Source organism: Callionymus lyra, chromosome 9 (assembly GCF_982586985.1).
Source record: "Callionymus lyra chromosome 9, fCalLyr1.hap1.1, whole genome shotgun sequence".
Taxonomy (NCBI): Eukaryota; Metazoa; Chordata; class Actinopteri; order Syngnathiformes; family Callionymidae; genus Callionymus; species Callionymus lyra.
This window is the reverse complement of record NC_141826.1, coordinates 13560207-13580407: the sequence shown is the minus strand read 5'-3', so window position 1 is coordinate 13580407 and position 20201 is coordinate 13560207. Positions and strand designations below refer to the sequence as shown.

The 20201-nt window shown below is 39.3% G+C and overlaps 1 protein-coding gene across 3 annotated transcripts in view; it reads left to right on the top strand.

Moving 5' to 3' along the window:
* fgfrl1a (fibroblast growth factor receptor like 1a) overlaps positions 1–20201 on the top strand; it is a 72586-nt gene that overhangs the window by 18664 nt on the left and 33721 nt on the right. For all 3 annotated transcript variants that reach the window (XM_087799811.1, XM_087799810.1, XM_087799813.1), the window contains one exon: positions 7866–8138. In XM_087799811.1, coding sequence (XP_087655937.1) covers positions 7866–8138 — 273 coding nt within the window. The remainder of the gene's footprint in view (positions 1–7865; positions 8139–20201) is intronic.

Below are 20201 nucleotides of genomic sequence, written 5' to 3'. Positions count from 1 at the left end.
AATGTCAAAGTCAATATGGCGGCTGCTTAGGGTAGATAGTGTCCATCGATCCATACTCAGTTTTGTGGGCGCTTTAGTACGCCAATTTAGTGTGCATGGCGCACTACATTTCGCATACTAAGAATTGAGATGCACTTATGCACAAACAATACAAGTTTAAGTATGTGATTGGGACACAGCTCAGGTTCTGGTTACAATCCTGTTGGACCTTCACCAATTCCCCTACTTTGCTCCACTTGATTTTTGTTGCATTTTCCATCGGCACGACACGTCGAAGCAGACACTAAATTTAGCAGCAATTCCAAGCAAGCCTAGCCAGCTTAGAAGAGTGATACCGACCCACTGCCGGCCAATGATTGGCGAAAGAATGACATCCGTAAAGAGTCAGTAGAGTCACTCCCAATGCAAGAAGGAGAAAGGTATGCCGGTCCTAAAGGTTGGTCAGTGGATGAGGTAAGTACGCTATTACGTCCAAGTTTAACGAAGATATGCTATGACAGCCCAACCCACCACAGCAAGGTAGCAGGACTGGAGGAGTTTGTGTAGTGGAAAAGGCTCCAAATGTCTCTCAGTTTTGACCTGAAAATGAAAGCTTGCTGGAATCAGTTTTGTTTTAAATACAGTGTTGGTCTATAGCCATGAACCTTAACGCCGGTCCAAAGAATTGTGAATGTGCAGATCCATTTACAACTCTAAAATTTCCCATGGGTTCTGGTATGACTCTGTGCCCAACGTTTAGCATTTATCTTTGAGGCAAAAAGAGTTGTTTACCCAAGTGCACCTTCGTTGTCGGGGGTTGACCCTGATCCCAGCCACTTCATCACCTTGGTCAGGAACACAGACTTCTTTCTCCCGATTATCTACTGTCTGAAGCCTTCAACTGTACCGTTGTATCTGTGGATTGTCTAACCTTTAATTACCCGACCAGGCTGGGCAGCGTTGACAACATGAATCAAAGATACACACTCACCTCAGTACATGAATAATTCAGGAAGTACTGCACTCTTATGAAACACACACTCTTTTTTTGCCGGGTACAGTACATCAGCACCGTGTCCCACTGTTAAGTTTCTCCTCATCAAAGCATTCCTCAGCCCCCCGCTCTCGCTTCAGTCTCACTTCCGTGCCAACAGCAACTTTCTGTTGGCCTGGACCGAACCATCTGACTCTTAAGACCGATGGAACGTTAAGGGCATTAAAAGATTTGGAGGGAAAAGGCGGGGGAAAAAAAACGACAATTGGGACTGTGATGCCCAAAAGACACTGCAACTAATTGGAAGAAAAGTTAACCATATACACCATAGTGTAAATGTAATCATAGTTTTTGGTTGAAATGTTGAATTTAGAAGAAAAAAAAAGCATATAGTTTCCTATAAATCAGTATTTGGTGGTCAATTTTGTAACTGCAAAATTTTACATATGTATATGAGAAAAGTTAAGTAGATTTTAATCCTTATTTTCACTCTTGAAAGGGTGGATTAAAGGTCACTTCACAATCTGAAAACCATCTTTGTTTCCATACGCAGTCTCTCGCACACACTTGTCTGTCTTTTTTTAACGATATCAATCTGCAGAATCATTCCCGCTCATAGACATCACGATCGAATACGGTTGAGTATGGCGTGACTGGTCTCCGGGTTTGCGTGGAGGTAGAGTTTCAAGATGTGTCTTAAATTAAGGAGCAAAAGCTAATAAAAAATATTAGAGCAGAACAATCGTGGTAAAGTAGTTAGCACAGCTCGCTACAAGAGTCAGTCAAAGATAGAATTGGCAGTTTAGGACTATTAAAGGAAACTTAAGACACGAAATGGTGAAATTTGCCTACCTAAAATAATGGATGTGCCACTGTGGGAGTACTTGCAGATGGGGTCACTACTTTTCTTTTGTAAGACTAGAGAATAACAGACACGACATATGCACTGCCTCCCTCAAACAGTGCACACTTGGTGTGTGTGTTGGGCTTTATCGTGGTTAAAAACGAATTTTAAGTACTTTATAATTGCTGATTTTGGTTGTAACCCAGAGTAAGTTATACGTAAAACCAAACCTCGGACCCTAATCTGATAGACCCGTTGTCTTACCCAGAACCTGAATAAGACCCAGACTATAGTCTCAAGACAGGAGCAGGCAAACAAAGACAAAGACCATAAAACTTTGATACTTGATCCAGAACCAAATGGAGACACATACTGCTCTGTCAGGTCTCTAATCAGACCAAAATCAAGGGCCCGAATTAGGCTCACATCTGGACCCAAATCGAGACCCAGATGTTAAGAATAGGGCTGGGTATCAATGGGAGTTCTACCAATACCAATACCTTCACTTCGATATCGGTTACTTATCGATGCTTTTTTCGATACCAGTTTGATAAGATCAAGTCAAACAAAAAGAAAAAATGTTCAGCTTAGTACATTTCCCCTCCAAGCAGTTTTTAAAGAAAAAAAACGAGTCACAAATGTATCTGATGTTCACTGCTTTGGTGACTTATGAGTTTTTCTTCAGACAAATATAAGTAAGTAAGTAAGTAATTGTTATTTATAGAGCGCTTTTCCAGACCAGGGTCACAAAATGCTTAAACAGTCAAAACAATACTCAATAAAATATATACTTTAAAGGTCAAGATAATACTGAGAACAACACAGGAGTTACAAAAAATCAAGGAAAAGCCTGAACAAATAAAAACGTCTTAGGATGTTTCTTAAAGGAGTCAGTAGACTCCATCAAGCGCAAAGAGAGAGGAAGATCGTTCCAAAGCTTAGGAGCAACAGCCTGGAAGGATTTCGCTCCTCTGGTTCTGAACCGTGTGTTCAGGAACCATCACTAGATTCTGATCCACAGACCTCAGAGCCCGAAGAACCAGAATTTAAAAGTTGATCCTGAAAGAAGCTGGAAGCCAGTGAAGAGTTTTAAGGATCAGAGAAATGTGAGTTCTTCTACTTGAGCGGGTCAGAATTCTCGCTGCAGAGTTTAGTATTAACTGCAGGCGAGACAGCTCCTTCTTATATAACATAAGTTTAGGTCACATATTGGGTATTGAAACTTGCCACCGATAGACGAAGCATGTTTCGATTCTTTGTACTAGTGAAGCCACAAAAGAACTGACGTTTCAATACCCAACCCTAGTTAAGATGAATGTTACATTGCCTACATCAACATCATATGTTTCATACCCATCAGTTACAAGTCAGCCAAGCTTAAGGAGTTTATCGTGATGAAGGCGACTTTGGTTTCCTTGCTCATTACTCTTATCAGAACGAATTAAGAGAAAGTTTCTTCTCCGGTCCTGTGTGTTTGTGTGCACGGCCAACTAGTAAATCACCGCAGGGAACACCGGGGGGGACACTATCCCGGCCAGAGAGGATGTGTGAATGAGTGCGATGAAAGAGAAAAGCGAGAGCTGGGAGAAAGATGGGGGCATCCACAGAGGGAAAGAGTGACGACAGATAGAGAGGGGAAATAAAGAGGTAGGAAGGGGAAGTGAGGGGTCATGTACCCCGGGAGAAGTGGCAACGTGGGACCAGTATGAGCTCACATAGAGGGGAAAATAAATATTGCAAGAGATGGCTTTGAAGGTGTGTATATATATATATATATATATATATATTAGATATGTCCCTCAAGTAGATCTAAAAGTTTATTTCAGAGGTATGTTTGTGCTGAACCTTGGTTTAAAGCTCTGTCCATCTTTTTTTTCACCACTGAAGACCAACATTTAGAGCCAGGTTAGGTTCTGTTTTTTCACATCTTTTGTGACGAATGGTGTCAAAAGTGGGATGGTAAATCGGACCATATGAAGTTCATATACAAGTACAATGTATAAAGTTAATATGTCTATAGCTATAAAGGGCATTAAAGTCCTAAGAAGCTCTTCTTGGGCTCAAAATGGACGAACTAATGAGCTCCTCTGTGTCTGGACTAAGCCTTCTTTTTTGAAAATGGTAGTGGGATACCTACTCTTTTATTATCGGTGCCATTATCATCTCATTACAAGGAAGGTTTTAAACTAAGTAGGTGCTTTGTAGCTCAAATATCAAACAAGATACAGCCTTTTAAAGTCTTTCAACGTTTTCCCATAGCGGCTTTGACACATTTTTCGGTATCCCTCGCATTCAGCCGAAGAAGACGCTAGCGCCTCCGTGCAAGCATGTTAAAGGGACAATAAAAAAATATTATTATTATTATTATATTTATTTACAATCTAAATCTAAATTAGATTGCATTTTTTGTTCTAAACATTTTGTATCTTCATAAAATCTCTGGGCAACGCTTGGTACTTCCGCTAGTTTTTTTTATACGAATAGAAGTTTTGGGCACTCTGTGACCACTTTACGGACCAGGAAAGCAGGAGCGAAGAAAAGTTCCTAATGCCGACCCACACTATGACCAAAAACCTGACCCAGAGAGGGCCCCTGTACCACCTTGAACCATGCCCAAGTTCTTGTCTGCCCGAACAAAAAACTTTAGAACCCTAGATCCAGACCTCCACTTGAAATGTATAAGTTGATGTAAAAGCTACAGAATTGTATCTCAATATGGCACGTTTTAAAATAAAAAAAGATAGGTTGAAACAGAAAAGAGCAAGCCTGAGAAATATTCAAGTTCAAGTTTGAAAAAAAAAGAAGGAGGTAATAGAGAGAGAGGTGAGCTGTCGGGCCCCTGATGAGAAAGCCATACAGCTGCAGGAGGGAGGAGGAGGAACTGTGGAGAGTACCTCAGTGTGACTAATGGCTTTTTCACAGATTTCACCTCCACACATCCATCATGCTGTTCACCTTCTGCTCTCATGTTGAAACAGTTCATCGTGACAGCAAATCGTACAAGACTACTGTTGCTTTTTCCCTTTTTATGTGCTGTCGTTTACTTTTGGCCATCTTTTTTTTTTTCTCCTTTTCCTAACATGTTCCCCTCATCTGTCTGAGTCGTCAGGGCATATGTAGACTTACTGTGTTTGTTTCGTGTGACGGTTGACAGCTGGGAAGATTTATGTGTGCCAGAATCTTTCAAAAGTGTGTTTTGTCGTGATTAATCAAATAGAAATGGTGGATTCAGCTTCACTTTCACCTCTTTGTTGTTTCGCGATTAGCTTCTTATAATTAAAGTATTATGTATGTGTACACATATAATATAGACACTTTCCTTTAATATTTTTACCCTAAATGTTTTGTTAACTAAAGTTAAAACCATGAGTAATGAAAATATAATTGAGCCAGTATAGCTTACATTAAAAGTAAATATTGTCATGCCCTCAGCTTATAAAAAGAATTATGGTTACGAAATGTATTTGTTTTATAAGTTTTTCTGTTGTCTGACAGAACTCAAAATTCCCAATTTTAGATATTATTTTCCCTTTATACAGATTTGATGTCGTTCTCAGTTCAGTTGATTATTGTTTAATTCAAATAGTGACAACAATTTCTGTCATGGTTCAGCTTATTTAATATGATTTATTGATGTGAACTTAAGCATTTCTGTTTTCATTGAGAGTTGTCATAGTTCCTTAATTTGGGAACAGATCAGCATGTTCCAGAACAAATCAAAGCAAAATAAAATATATTTAGTTCCATCATTTATTTGTAAATTATTTCTGTTGTATGACAAAACTCCAAATTCCCAATTTTAGATATTATTTACCATTTATACATGTTTTATCATTCGGTCATTCTCAGCTAAATTAGTTTTTTTTTTATTCAAAAAGTGACAATTTATTGATGAAAAGCTTCAACTTGTGTCTTAGTTCAGCTTATTAAATATGATTTATTGATGTCATCCCGAGCATTTTCTGTTTTCAGTTCCACCATTTATTTAGGGACAGATCAGCATGTTCCAGGACGAATCAAACCAGGGTCGTTTTTTTGGTTTTTTTTGTAACTCATGTCTTAAGTCAAATTTATATCGTATCATAGCTCACATGACTTTTTCCTCCTGGTTATCATTTGATTTAATATTAAAGTAATCTTCCCAGATTTAACAAACATTCATTCTTGCATGTTTGAATGCAATATGTATAGTAATACTGTTGTTAATCTATAGTTTTTGAGTATCTTATGTATCTTTGAGAGACAGTATCTTATGGTTTACTTTTGTGCTACTTGACTCTATAACAACTTGTTTTCAAAGCTAAACCCATCAAACTTGTTATCACTTTTGATTCATCGGGACACTGTGCACTTTGTTCCTGGGACATGTTCTTCTCTGGGACACTATATTTGGAAAAGTTATTGTCTTAACCCAGAAAGAGTATTGGGAACCCAAACAGCGAAGTCCAGTATCAAGTCCACTCCTACGCCTCTTCCTGTATGACTTTCTTTGTGCCTGACGTCCATTCAGGCATATTTCATTCTCCTTCTGTCCTCTGACTTACTCCCTCAAATTCCTTGCGTTCATTCACTCCATTCCCATCATCCTCCTCTGCCCCCCCCCCCAGTCCACGCTCTGCATCTCCCACCACTTCTCCCCGTCACCCTCCCACCTTTCAGCCTGCTCTTCCACCCATTTTGTTTTTCTAGTGTGCAGTTTCACCCTTGACTGGCTACTGAGCGGTCATGGCCACGCTTTAGTTTTTAAGCCTCCGGACGATGGTTAAACCCGGTGTTTTGCTTTCCTGAGGGACGTCGTTGGAAGTTTTAAGTTCACATTTCAGATCTATTATGAATCATTTATGAAATAAATTGAGTGATTTTTGGAATAAAATCAGCCGTTAATTTGAAAGGTATGTCTGGATTTGCTGTCCGACCGAAGAAGGAATGGCATTTTTTGGGGGAGTCTGACGGTTTTTGACAGTACCACAACTCCACCATTGTGTGTCCTTGAATCCAAAGTAGAACAACATTTTTTTTTTATTAAAACACTTATTTTTTTCATATAATGATTATTTATTAGTTTGGGCCCAGTTTTATCTTGACTGAAACTGACCGTCAATTATTAATCTCAGTTTCCTTGAGAGGAGGTCAGAGCGACCCAGTGAGGGAAGAACCAGTTTAAAAATAATGACCAAACCCTCAAAAGTATTTTCCTGTTTCCAAAATGCTTCGATGACGTATTGTTTATGGAAGACTGTACAACCACAAGACCTTGATAAAGATGAATATATATTCCAGACCATCAAGGATGGATACAGTATCACGGTTAGCCTGCATTCATCCTTTGTGTTATCTCTGGGTCAAGATGACCCGGTAGACCTGAAAACAAATGTATTTGTGGTTTCCAGTTTTTCAAGGTCAAGGTGAACAATCTCCCTGGCTCCCAGAAATACATATTCTGTGGTGGGGGTCGTTCACTTTGACCCAGAGGATACACAAGGGATAACACAAACACATTTTGTTCTTCAGGCCTCCAGGTCACCTTGACCCAGAGATAACACAAGGGTTGGAAGAGTCAGTAAGAGTACAGTTAAAAAGGTCTGAAAGATCTGATTTTAACCAACAATACAGAGTGCAATCTGTTACTTTCTCTTCTTCTCACGGAACTACGAGCCAGTTTAATTGTGAATGATGGTCCACATGAAAGTTTGCAAACGGATGTCGTCAAATATTCGAGCGAAGGTCTTACAAGTCTTCGTCTGAGCTCACAAAACGATGACTTAATTTGGCTCTTTTAGTTGTCTCCCGAATCAAGTTGACCTTGAGATAACCCCAGGTTTAATGTCTGCTATAGAAATCAAGCAGTGGAAAAAAGTTATTTTAAAGCAAAATCGGTGCCACCAGCAAATCGTTTCCAGTCACAGAAAAATGTAGTTTGGTAGTTTCAACAATCACATCCCAAGTGAGCCTGGTCATAATGTTTTGGCTCTTTAGTCCTTTTACTATTTTAACTTGTTGACACTTAAAAAAAACAACAACATTGATCTCCTCCCCTTCTACTTGAAGGTCCACCAAGGGTGTCCGAGGGAGTGGTTCACCGGCAGAGCGTCCGCCTGGGCCGCACCATGAAGCTCCCCTGCCCAGTAGAGGGCGACCCGTCGCCGCTCATCATGTGGACCAAGGACGGCCGCAACATCCACAGCGGCTGGACGCGCTTCCGGGTCCTGCAGCAGGCGCTGCGGATCAAGGAGGTGGAGGCGGACGACGCCGGGACCTACATCTGCAAGGCCACCAACGGGTTCGGAAGCGTGAACATCAACTTCACGCTCATCATCATAGGTAAGGGGGTGGGGGATTATTGGTGAATTTACCAGTTTTAATCAGCGATTTTGGGTTTAGAAAGGATACGAAATTGGTGAAACGTAGACGTACTTTGGAAGTACCTCGACCAATCCCGACTTCTACCTTTTTTCCTGCAGTTATAGTGTCATAGTGTGATCCTACTTCTGACGCCAATCTCAAAAACCTGTTAAAGCGCCCGCTAAAATGACTTCATGTAAACGAAATATCCCGGAAGAGGACAGTGTATGAAGTCAAACCCCCAGCCATTCCATGGGATGTGTGTGTGTGTGTGAAGTCAGGTATGTGTGTCCGCTGTCCTACTGTGCGTGCGTGTGTTGGTGTGTGTCGGTTTTCAGTCCATAGCCGGGATGCCAACAGGGGAGATTAAGGGCTGCGCCGCGTTCCAGAGAATCTGACTAAAGCATCTCCCTCTGCCCAAAAGTCGGCGCTTCAAACGCCGGATTGAGTAACGCTCAAAAAAAACGGATGCCGCTGCCGAAAACTTTCCGTTAATCTTAATGATTTTAAATGAAGCGTCTCCGGGTGGAGATTTCAAAATAAAAGCACGTAAGCCATGGCTTATCGTAGCTGGTATTAAAGTCCAGGCTATTAAAATGTTATCTTCATGTCAAACATCCACGTTAAATTAAAGCTGTTAAAATTTTGAGGTTTTTTTTTTTTTTATTGGACAGTAATCGTTATCGGTATGCCATTGAAGACGCTCCGGTCTTGACCCCGGACTTCAAAGACAAGCTGGCAAAGAGAGCGAGAGAGGGCTATGGTGGTGAGAAGGGGGCGGGGGTCCGACAACAGCTGCCGCTCTGGTCGTCCATGCAGACAGCTGCTCGCTCCCTCTCGCCCCGGTATGTTGTGACATACTTCACCTCATCCAAAGAATCGTAGCTCCTGACTCCTGGAATCTGGACGGGAGAGGAGCGCAATATTTCCGTGGGTTAAGTCTAATGGGTCGGTGTTCGAAGACGGGGAAGGAGCAAATGACGATTACGAGTGATGGAGAGAAGGAAATCATTTGCTTTGTCAGGGTTTAAACGAGTGTGCTCGGTCTGCCCTGGGGCCTCCTCCCATTTGCCTAGAATACTTCCCAAAGATGGGTGTTTAACCTTTTTTTTTAACATATTTTACTTGTTTTCTTCGAACACCAAGATCACTAACATCAACCAGCAAATCTGTTTTTACCACAAAAAGTTTTTTTGGAAATCAACCTCTTGACTAAAGATGCTCTTTGCTATCCTCACTTTTGAACTATACTTCCATATTTAAGGATCCTTAATGCTTTGTCTTATTTGTTGCCTCCATCAGTCCGTCAGAAACGGATTTTGCAGCAGGTTTACTGTGGATTTTGATATATAAGTGAAGATTTGTGAAGTGTAAAAGTGCAAAATGTGGGGGTCGAAGGTCTAAATCGTTGTTGGAAGTTTTTCTAAATATATTTTAAGTTAATTTGTTAATTTATTTACCGTTTCAAAAGGGCAAAGTTTATCTCAAAATTTGAGATTTATCTTCAAAAATAAATATACTTGTTTTTAATGATAATAACTGAATGCTTAACATTAGAAATGAACAAGTGATAGTAATTTAATCTTATTCAAGCACATTCAAGTTATTTTTGCATTATATTTTGTTATTTGCTCACATTTCTAAAAAAAAAGCTGTGGTCACATGTGGCCCTTAACCTGTATTAACAAAGCCCTAACAGGGTCAGAGTTAAACTATTAAGACATAAACATGTAGGCAAATAAATTGTTGTTTCAACAACAACTATAGATGTACTTTTAAACCTGCCTTAACACATATCAGACTGAATTCTTTTTAAGTTTTCGATTGTCTTTTTTACTCTCTCTTTTTCATCTGTAAAAAGTATGTCAATAAAACTATTAGTGGGACAATTAAAATCATCATAAAGAAATGTTTATCTAGATCATTTCAATTGTCATTTTTTCTAATTAAGTATTAATTCCTTTTATCCAGATTAATACTGGTCAAATGGAAAATCATCATTCAAGTATCAATTCAAACTTTTACATTTTGTAGACACTTAAAATCAAGTAAAATGCACATAAAGGGAAGTGATATATCATGAAATTATCCTTTTTATAATCATATGATCAGACTCCTTGATATTGTTTTTTGCAAAATGTGATAGTTTTTTTCTATATATTCTCAAATTTTCCTAGTTTTTTTCCCTTAAATGAAGGCTTCGTCTACCTTTTTTTCCGTTCTAGAAAAGTATCCGTTGTACCGTCTCCAGTAGCGGTTCACGGTTAGCAAGTTGTATTATGCAGTCGCTGCCCCGAAATAGTCCTGCGGGTTAACCTTCAAAGATGACCCCTCGCTGAAACACAATCCCCAAATCATGCCGCTGCATCCCTGCATTGGAATCAGTGTTTTCATAGCTGGAACGATCCGCATACGCGTGATGATGTCCGAAGCACTCGAAGAACGAACGTCATGTTCCCGTCCTGCTCCGAATTCTTTCTTTTTTTTTTTGTTGCCAAAGAGAATTTCATGAATGGCTTCTTTTCCTCTCGGCTTTCATGTGGTCTCCTGTGTGGTCCCGCTGTAATTATTCCGGGCCTGTTTGACAGTAATGAGCCCACACCTGCGCATGTCCTCCTTCCCTCGGTCCTTAAACACCTTTTTAGAATTAACATTTCATCTTTATTCTGCCTCTCGCTGTCAGTCGGTTCATTTTTTTTCACCTAATTTGTATCAATATTTTCACAGTTTCACATTTTTTTCCTGGCGCGTCATCTCTCAGTGTTGGTTGAAGTGATGGAGAGCAGCCCCGAATGGAAACATTTTTTCTTTTTTGTTGCTGAGATGAGAAGAATCCTTAAGTGTTTGTTGCTTTATCCTGTGGCGGTTGGCAAATGTTTGTAAACAGCACGTGTGTGTGTGTGTGCGTGTTCGTCGGAGGGATTGTGTTCAAAAGACCACCAGTCGAGGTCCTTCTATTTCTCTGAGGCTTCCAGAGTAGGCCAGATTTTTTTTGGCCGTTCCTGCTCTTGGAATTTTGCAAATGTGATCACGAAAGGGCCATAAAAACGAGAATACAACTGGTGTGTGTAAAAGCCATAACATTATGACCACCATCCGGTGACACTCAACAGCAAAAAATGAACAAGCTGCGTTTAAATTAATATATTTTGTCCTCAAATGTCCAGTTTTATCAATACACTGAGTGCGCTTGGAAATAGATATGTCTTAACCAAAGCAAAAAAGCGACATAACAGTGAATTCACTCAGGTAGTATCGCGATAAAAAAAAGCAAAATACAAGGTTGCAAATCTGGCCCATTGTGTTGTTTTATGTGGTATAATTTAAACTTGAAATATAACTTTTAATTTTGTGTTTATTGCACCACATAGTAGGTAAGTAAGTCATTTTTGTTTTGTAAAGCGCAGGGTCACAAAACGCTTAAACAACAATATACAAAGTAGAAATACATACAAATTAAAAAACTTCCAATGTCAAGACAATACAGTGACAAACACAGCTCACCACACATTAAGTTAGATATTTTAGCACAGAAAACAAGACTAAAATAGGTGTATTTTTGTGTTTGTGTGGTAATGTAGCATTTAGCTAGTTCGCTACATCTCATACCAATATGTAGTTTGTTGTGAAACAACATACGTTGTAACAGTGGTCCTGCAGCTAGCTAGCATGCTAGCTTATGTTAGCATGTTTGGCTCTGTGTTCTAATGAAACATTTCAGAATTAAATAATTAAGTTTGCAGTTGAAAACATGTCATCAATATGTGCGTCCGTTGGTGTGAATGAAAGTGTCGTACCGAGTGACTGCTGCGATGATTTAAGAGCTCCAACATGGCCGCTGACATCTGGACAAGATTGTCGACACACACCGCATGTTTCAGGAATTGATGTTATTCAAGTGATATTTAGCGGCGAATTAAGACAAATGGAAGCGCATGAATCATGGATTTGACCCTTTTTTTCTCTCTGCGATAAGTCGTGACATCACACACAACCTCCAGTCCGGCACAATGACATTCTCCCTGCTCAGGTTTTCTAAGTGTTTTTGTATGTGTGAGACTGCAGCTGTCGTCCGGCCAGAAACACAGAAGATCAGGTTGCAGAACAACATCATCTCTGGATCCCTCAGTTCCTCCGGTCCTGATTCCTCTCTCTGTTTTTCTCTTCTCCAGTTTCTGGCCTTTTTTAATTGAGATCTCAGGCAGTGTGGGAAGGACGTGAAAGGTGGTTTTAATGGCCGCGTCCCACGTTTGTTTTCTTCACATCTGTTTGGATCTAGATGTGTTTGTCCGAGGATCGGACTTTTACCTCCTCCTGGGTTCCTCTGCCAAACGACTTCATTCTGTGGGCCCTCAGAGGGGATTTAGGGGGGGGTCTTAAACATGATTTACTGGACATCAGTACCCAGAAATCATGGGCTGGTTCCATACCAATGAGCTGTATCGTTGAAAGAAGTCGTCCAGAATCACATTTTCAGTGGATGTTTCGTGTCACTCACTTATGGAGCCTCAGAGAAAGTTGTAGCTTATTTTCGTTGAATTTTAAAGCTGCCGGTTTCCTCCCCAAGTCTGGGGAAAAAAAAGATTTTGAGGTCAATCGATGCCTTTTATTGTCTGTAAACATAGACCAGATTCACCTGCACATGCATCAAGAGTCACACAGGCATCTCAGTAGAAAAACTAGTGTGATTAAAATAAGTTGTTGAAAGCAGAAAACTGTTGCCTCCACGATGATTTATGACTTAAATCTGCCGTTAAATGGCGGTAAAATCCAGCTTCTGCAGTTCACTGAGAGGGAGTGAGATGTAGAGACAGTAGTTCAGGTCACATTAAGTTAGAAAGTGAGTCCGAAAGGGGTGTTCTTTTTTTTTGGTACCAGTCAAGTTGTCTGTTATTCTTATTTATAAGTTTGAGTGTCACACAAAAAAGTACAACATAAAAGTTTGTCTCTATAACTAAAGATTGAAATTATTACCTTAATCTTTAACTTAAAAGTTCAGTTTTTGTCTTTTTTCCAACTGTAACAATTATTTTATATGATGAAAACACACATAAATGTTATTGGATATTGGAAATCCTTGAAGTTCCTTTAAATAAAGTAACAATGTTACTTTCCTTTTTTTCTCAATTTTAGCAAATTTTAAACTATAAAAAGAACTATTAACCAAATCCACCTCTAATTATAAAAGTTTCTTACCTTTTAAAACAAATGTTTAATCGATTTTTTTTCTTATTTCATCACAGTTCTTTAGTTTAAAACAAGTTCAACATTTTCCTAATCTCATAATTATGTTTATCTTTAACATGACTAAAGAAATAACTATTTTTTCAACAAATTTAAAATAATACTTCAAAAATTGTCATATCTACTCATTGACAATAACATTTTTCACGCCTCATTTACTCACTGAAAAAAGTGTTTAATCCTCTATTATAATGAATATTTTTAATACAATCTCGCGTCATTATTTTCTTAAAAAGCTTCAATAGGTTCTGCTCCACTCTTCCTCACGATCATCCGTCACTTAACTTAACCTGCGTGTTGACGTGTAGAAGCCAGAGCTGGTCACGACATGACAAGTTCATCCGCCGCCACATGACTTTGCTTATTATTTCTATATCTCTGCGATCAGTCTCTCGACGCCGCCGTCAGATCTTTTCGCTCCACGTCGGTCGTCCGGTCGCGACAACAACCGTCTCACAACTGAAAGGGTTTTCGCCGTCGCTCAGGAAATCAGGGTGGCAGCGTGGAGAAACGCAGATGTAAACACGCCGGCGTCTATGAAACGGTCTGTGGTGATGCTGGAGATACGGTGGACGGAGTCGGGTTTCAATCACGTCCAGACAAAATTCAGATGCCAGATTGCGCCGTACCTTCCGGTGACGGAGCGTAAAATATAAACAATCGTAGACGCCTGGAACGTACGTCGGCGACACGTGCGAACAAGATGAAGACGCAACGAAAAACAGACGAGTAAACAGAGAGCCCTTGCTCTCCTCGGGGGCCCTTGGCCTCCATTTCACGGCTGTCTGTCCCACATCCTCCTGTTCTGCCTCGCTTCACTTCCAGCGGAGAGACGGGAAGAAGAAGATGGGCAGATGGAGAGAGGGAGGACGGGGAAAGAATGAAGCTCCTGTTTTTTTTTTTTTTCTTTTTTCCTGGCTTTCCATCTGATGTTGTCAACAAGTCTGGAGAAGAAGAAAAAAAAGAATTTGTAAACTCGTGTTCTAAACATTTTGGGAGACAGATGTGCATCGACGGGAGTACAGATGTAATCGTCATGTATTTAGATCAGTGGACTCTGAGGTCATACTGTGACACTGGGATTAAAAAAAAGTGACTCACAATGGCTTCAAACTACAAAAGTAAAAGGAAGACAGAAATGGAGTTTGTTGAAAGTGAATGAATGTTTTTGTTTCTAGTGGTTAAAGTGACAATTTCTATAACTTTTACTATAATTTCAATCTATTTGAAAGAAGACATTTTTATCAATTTTAAACTTATTTTTCAGCCGTTAACTTTGACTGAGTAAAAACTTTTGACACCTTGCAATATACAGCTTGACACCCATGCTCTTAAAGGGATAGTCCACCTAAAATTCCAACTTTACTCAGTTTCTACTCAACCACATGTCCACTACATGTTGGATTATTTTCACAAGCTCTGTCTTTTTGTTACAGTTACAGGCAGTAATGTATGTTAATTTGACAGTCGCGACAAGAGCTAATTTCTCTTTGTCCAAAAAGACACACTTGAAAACATCCTAATACCTCCATACGGCTCATCTTCTGTTCTGCTCTAGTAGGAGAACTCACATTTCCCCGATCCTTAAAACTCGTCATTGGCTGCCAGTTTCTTTGAGGATCAATTCTAAAATTCTGGTTCTTACTTTCAGAGATATTTATGGTCAGTCTCCTCCTTGTATCAGTGATCTGATCCAGCCTTACACCCCAGCTCGGGCTCTTAGGTCTGTGAATCAGAATCTACTGATGGTTCCGCGTACACATGACATTTGTGCAGGTGAATCTTTTCTGTGTTTCGGCAGTTCTACTTTAGTACTCTTTCTTGGTTTTACGATTATGTTTGTCTTTTCCTGACAGCATAAAACTTTGAGGATTTATCGTGATTGGAAATTTGAACTTTAACCCTTGTTGTTATCTCTGGGTCAAGGTGACCCGGAGGCCTGAAAACAAATGTATTTGTGGTATCCCATTTTTCAAAGTCAAGGTTAACAACCTCCCTGGCTTCCAGAAATACATATGCAGTAGTGGAGGTTGTTCACTATGACCCGGAGGAAACGCAAGGGATGACACAAACACATATTTTTCTCTGGCCTTCGGGTCACCTTGACCCAGAGATAACACAAGGTTTGAAAGAGTCAATGCAATCTGTGAGTGCAATCTGTTACTTTCTCTTCTTCTCACGGAAATCCGAGCCAGTTTAATTGTGAATGATGGTCCACATGAAAGTTTGCAAACAGATGTCGTCAAATATTCGAGCGAAGCTCTTACAAGTCTTCGCCTGAGCTCACAAAACGATGACTTAATTTGGCTCCACGGCTCTATACATTACAGCAAATGCGGCGTGACCGAACCATTTGGGGGAAAAAATAACACGGCAACATAAAAGGCAAAAAGTATTTCACCGCAACACGACCAGCCTCTTTGTTTCCCTCCCTCATTACTGTCTGCGACACGCTTCCACCTGTTCGTCTTCCTTTTCTCCTCCCTCTCTTATCGATAATCTAACCTCAATTACCTCCTCTTCACTCTTCATCCGTGACCCTTCCGCTCCTTTCTTACACTCCTGTGGATGTTTTCTTTCTGGCATCTTTCCTTCCTTTTCCCCTCTTGTGTGCCGTCATGCTACATCTACATGTGTGTGTGTGAGTACATTTCTCATGGACGCCTAATGGGTCTTAAATACCCGTCGCTAGTTTTGACTTCAGAACTCCCTGTGAGATGCCATCTGTCAGTCTGCAGGCTTTTTTTTTCCAAAAACCTGAATCGAGAGTGAGTCATTCTTGGAGAGAATCCACCCGAAAAACAGAAGTCGTGCACACGTTTTTTCTTTGTCCAACAGTCTTGTTTGATTCGAAGCAACATCGACTTTGATTCTCGCTTCTTGGACGCCGCAACAAAATAATAGAACCTTTGGAAAGCGTGCAATGAACATAAGATAATTTTGTTTTTGAGCGCTGACTCAGCATTGCATGCTATAAACCTTTGAGTCACCTAAGAGCTGGATTTCAAGATCATGTTTGGCTTTGCGGAATACAAAAGGAGAATTTATATTCACACCTGCCAGGGAGGTTCTTTTTATTAATCATAGAAATGTCAATGATGACGACATGTTTTTGGATCCACGCACCTTTTTAAGGATTCGTCACTCTCTGTGGGGGTTAGCTTCAGCTACCGCCTCCTGCTGTCCTGTTCACATGGTTCAAAAGGCCTTGAACTTAATTTTGTAGCATTTTTTTACACTTTAAAATGTTAAATATTTGGAATTTTTTGACCGCGTGCCGTTATTTTTAACTTGACATTTAAAGAAAATCACACTTTGAAAGATTTCCTTGATCCACTATGACCTGAACGGGTTATTTTTTATATATATATTTTTAGAGAACAATTGTCCGCTTCTTTCGACTGCATGGTGGTTATTTCATTAATAATCATTATTTATTATTTTTTTCAAATACCATTTTTCTGGCTATTCTTTTGTGGTTTTCCAAAATCTTGAACAAATGTCTAATTTTGTTGATTAAATAAATGAAGAGCAACTGATCAAATCTGTTGTCAGGGACCAAAATGTTATCCTTCCTGAAAAGTTAATTGAAATATGTTCTACAAGAATAAATATGATAATATTCGGTCTGATAACTACTGGAAGGGCTTTGATATAATGTGATTAGGTCGGAGCTATTTGAATGGAGACAGACTGGATCTTTAATGTGGGATGGTTGTCACAGAATCAAAGTAGATTATTGTTCATGTTGATATGCTGACCTATAAAGATGCCAGTGTTTAAGATACAATAAGAGACCGATTATTAATTTGTTTGGTGAAGCAAGACAAACACAGAGACGGTTAAGATGTGATGAGGCTCATAGAATGAAAAAAGACAAAATCACAATCATAATTACTAAATATTTGTAGTTATTTTGCCCTGATGCACATCACATGATCTCCTTGGCAGATGTTGTACTTTCATTAAGTTACATTGCTATAGTTGGAACAAAACAATATTGTATATAAAGGTACGTTGCAAGTTTAATTCTAAATTCACTTTGAATTTCAGCCACATAAAATGACTTGACCTCGAATTTGACACGTGATTTAAATGATTAAATCGGACATGAAGTCAAAGTAGAATGATGCTATTATAAAATGAAACATAATTCCAAATTTCTGTTTGGTGACCTGGATCAACCCCCACGAGGAGGTAAATGTTTCTCAACCAACATATTTATGGTCAGACAAAATCTGTTCAAAATTGAAGAAATAAACGTTTAGATTCCTCTGCAGCTCTCAGTGGGCAACGTCACCGTGAAAAGATACATAATCAGTAACAAATGTCAAAGAATCGAACACAGGTCATTTGTTGCAGGGAGGTTTTTTTTTTCCTTCCTTTTTTTTTGGTACATGCCGTCCCTGAGTGAAATTAAAAGTGAGCTGGTTGAAATGATCTCAGTTCCACAGTTTGTTTAATGTAATTAAGACGTTGTGTCACCGTGTGAGTCCAACAGTAACAAAAGATGAAAGAGCGATGGAGGGGGGGGCGAAGAAAACTGCCGAAATATGAGTTATAATGAGGGGCGTGTAATAAAAGACAGAAGCACCATCAGGCAGAAGGACGCAAGAGCTGCAGCTGAGAAAAATTATAAAGTTCAGATCGTGTTTCGTATCTTAAACAACTTCTTTTATACGTTTGACGCTGTCGGGTTTTTAAAGATTTAAACCACATTTTTCTTACTAACCAGTGAAAATAACTTGAAAATAAGCTGAAATGATTGAAAAATACGTAAGAAAAAAGTTTTTTTTAAGATGAAATAAAATATAAACAATGTTTTTATTGATACAAAGAAATATATTGGGCATTTAATCACTGTAAACCATCTTTTTCTCTTTTTTTATTTTTTTAATTAAATATGCTGCTTCTAATAATCAATATTACTTGTATATATTTGTTCTAGTCTTAACTTATCTCGGATTAGACGTGTTGAACTAAACTTCTACTGAGTTTGATACCAGTTTAAAACAGATAACTCACAATTGACAATTCGGTGTCTTTAAAATTGAGTCCATTTTTCTTGAAAACTGAAAGGTTAGACATCGTTTCATGGAGGATGTGAAGTTGATACTTGGAACATCTTGAGCGCACGGCACTCAACATTCTCGGGGCAGATGGAAGAACCTCTTAAAAGAACTCATCGCTGCTTAAACAGGCACAAACACACTTAATGAATACAATAATAAATGATTTAAAGGTATTTTGAAAGAAAAATGTTAAATAAGTGCAGCGTTCCTATTCAACAAATCAATCCGTTGGCAGGCGAAGCTAAATTCAATAAGTAACAAACACAACGTTAAATATTATTCATAAATACAATTTTTATCCACATTTTTCTTGCTACAAATCCTGTTTTAAAATTTAAAAAAAAAAGTTTGAGAAAAACACAGTTTAAATCATAAAGGCAACTCTGCAAACCCTCATGAAATCGACAGCTAAATAAGTTTACTTTCATATTGTAGTTTTCTGCTGGTGTTTGCTTAAGTGGACGAGCAGAATGAAGACAGGCAGAAGAAGAAGTCTGTCAAAAAAAAAAGGGGTGAACCTGGGGGTTGGGGTGATTAGAGCAGTTAGCGGGGGGGGGCTGTGTACTTGTGAATAGACAGCTTAGTGGCCATTATACGGTCTGGAGGATTAGTCCTGCTTACTATTGTTACCCCGCAGGGGGTGCCGTCAAACAGACACACGAGATACGCTCGCACACACGACACCACACCCGCACTTCTTCATTGGACTTGTAGCCGTTGTTTTAAAATCAGTCAAACTTTAAAAAGTTCTCCGTGGATACCTCCAAGTCCGATCTATTGACGGGAGTCTTTCCCTCATCAGGGGTCGGGATCCGTCCCCGGGGTCCTCACGGGGCTCCTTTGTCACGCGTTGTTAGGCCCTCGCGCCGCTACAAGCCCTGGTCTGAATGGAGGTCTGGTGAAGGGCGAGGCAATTAGCCGGGACATGTTTGAAGAGAGGACGAGGAGAATGGATGAGACCTGTAGAAAGGAGTGAGTGGGGCCTAGAGAAGAAGAAGAAAAAAAAAGGCTTCCTTTGAAGTTTTACAAACTTTTGTCCGCCCTTCAAAGGCGACCACCGGCTCTTCACCGCGTCCACGTTTCCCCTCTTCTGGCCCGGCCTTTTCTTTCTGTTCTCCACTCGTTGGTAACTCTTCAGGCCGGAGAATGGGGTTCTGCTTTGAAAGCTCTTGTATCTTTGGGGAGATGCTTTGATGTCGTAACAACGGCCGGAGGAAGTGAGCGCCCTCTAGTGGACTATTGTCTCCGGGATGGATGGACCAATTTTGTGATTGGTGGATTCATCACGATTGGTTGACATGTTCTTCCTAAATTTAAAAAATGGAGAAAAGTGCTTGAAGATTAAACGCAAAACAGTGGAAACAAAGGAATAAAATCGTATTTCTTGTGGAGAAAAAATCGAACAACACATTTTAATATCAATTATCTATAATATTTTATGACTATTTTTAACAAAGAAAATAATCAAATTATATAAATGTGTGTAATAATTGCTTTACTTGAGCCAAACAGTAAGATTAAAGTAGAATTCGCTGACTTAACATATTTGTAGTGAAATCAATTTATGAATGTATATAATTTTCATTCATATTTTGTAATAAATGACAAACAAACCAAATAATTATCTTAAATTAACATGTATTCAAAACTATGGCATAAATAAAAAATGGAAAATAACAATTCCCATCAAACCTTATTGTAAAATAAATTGAAATACGTGTTCATA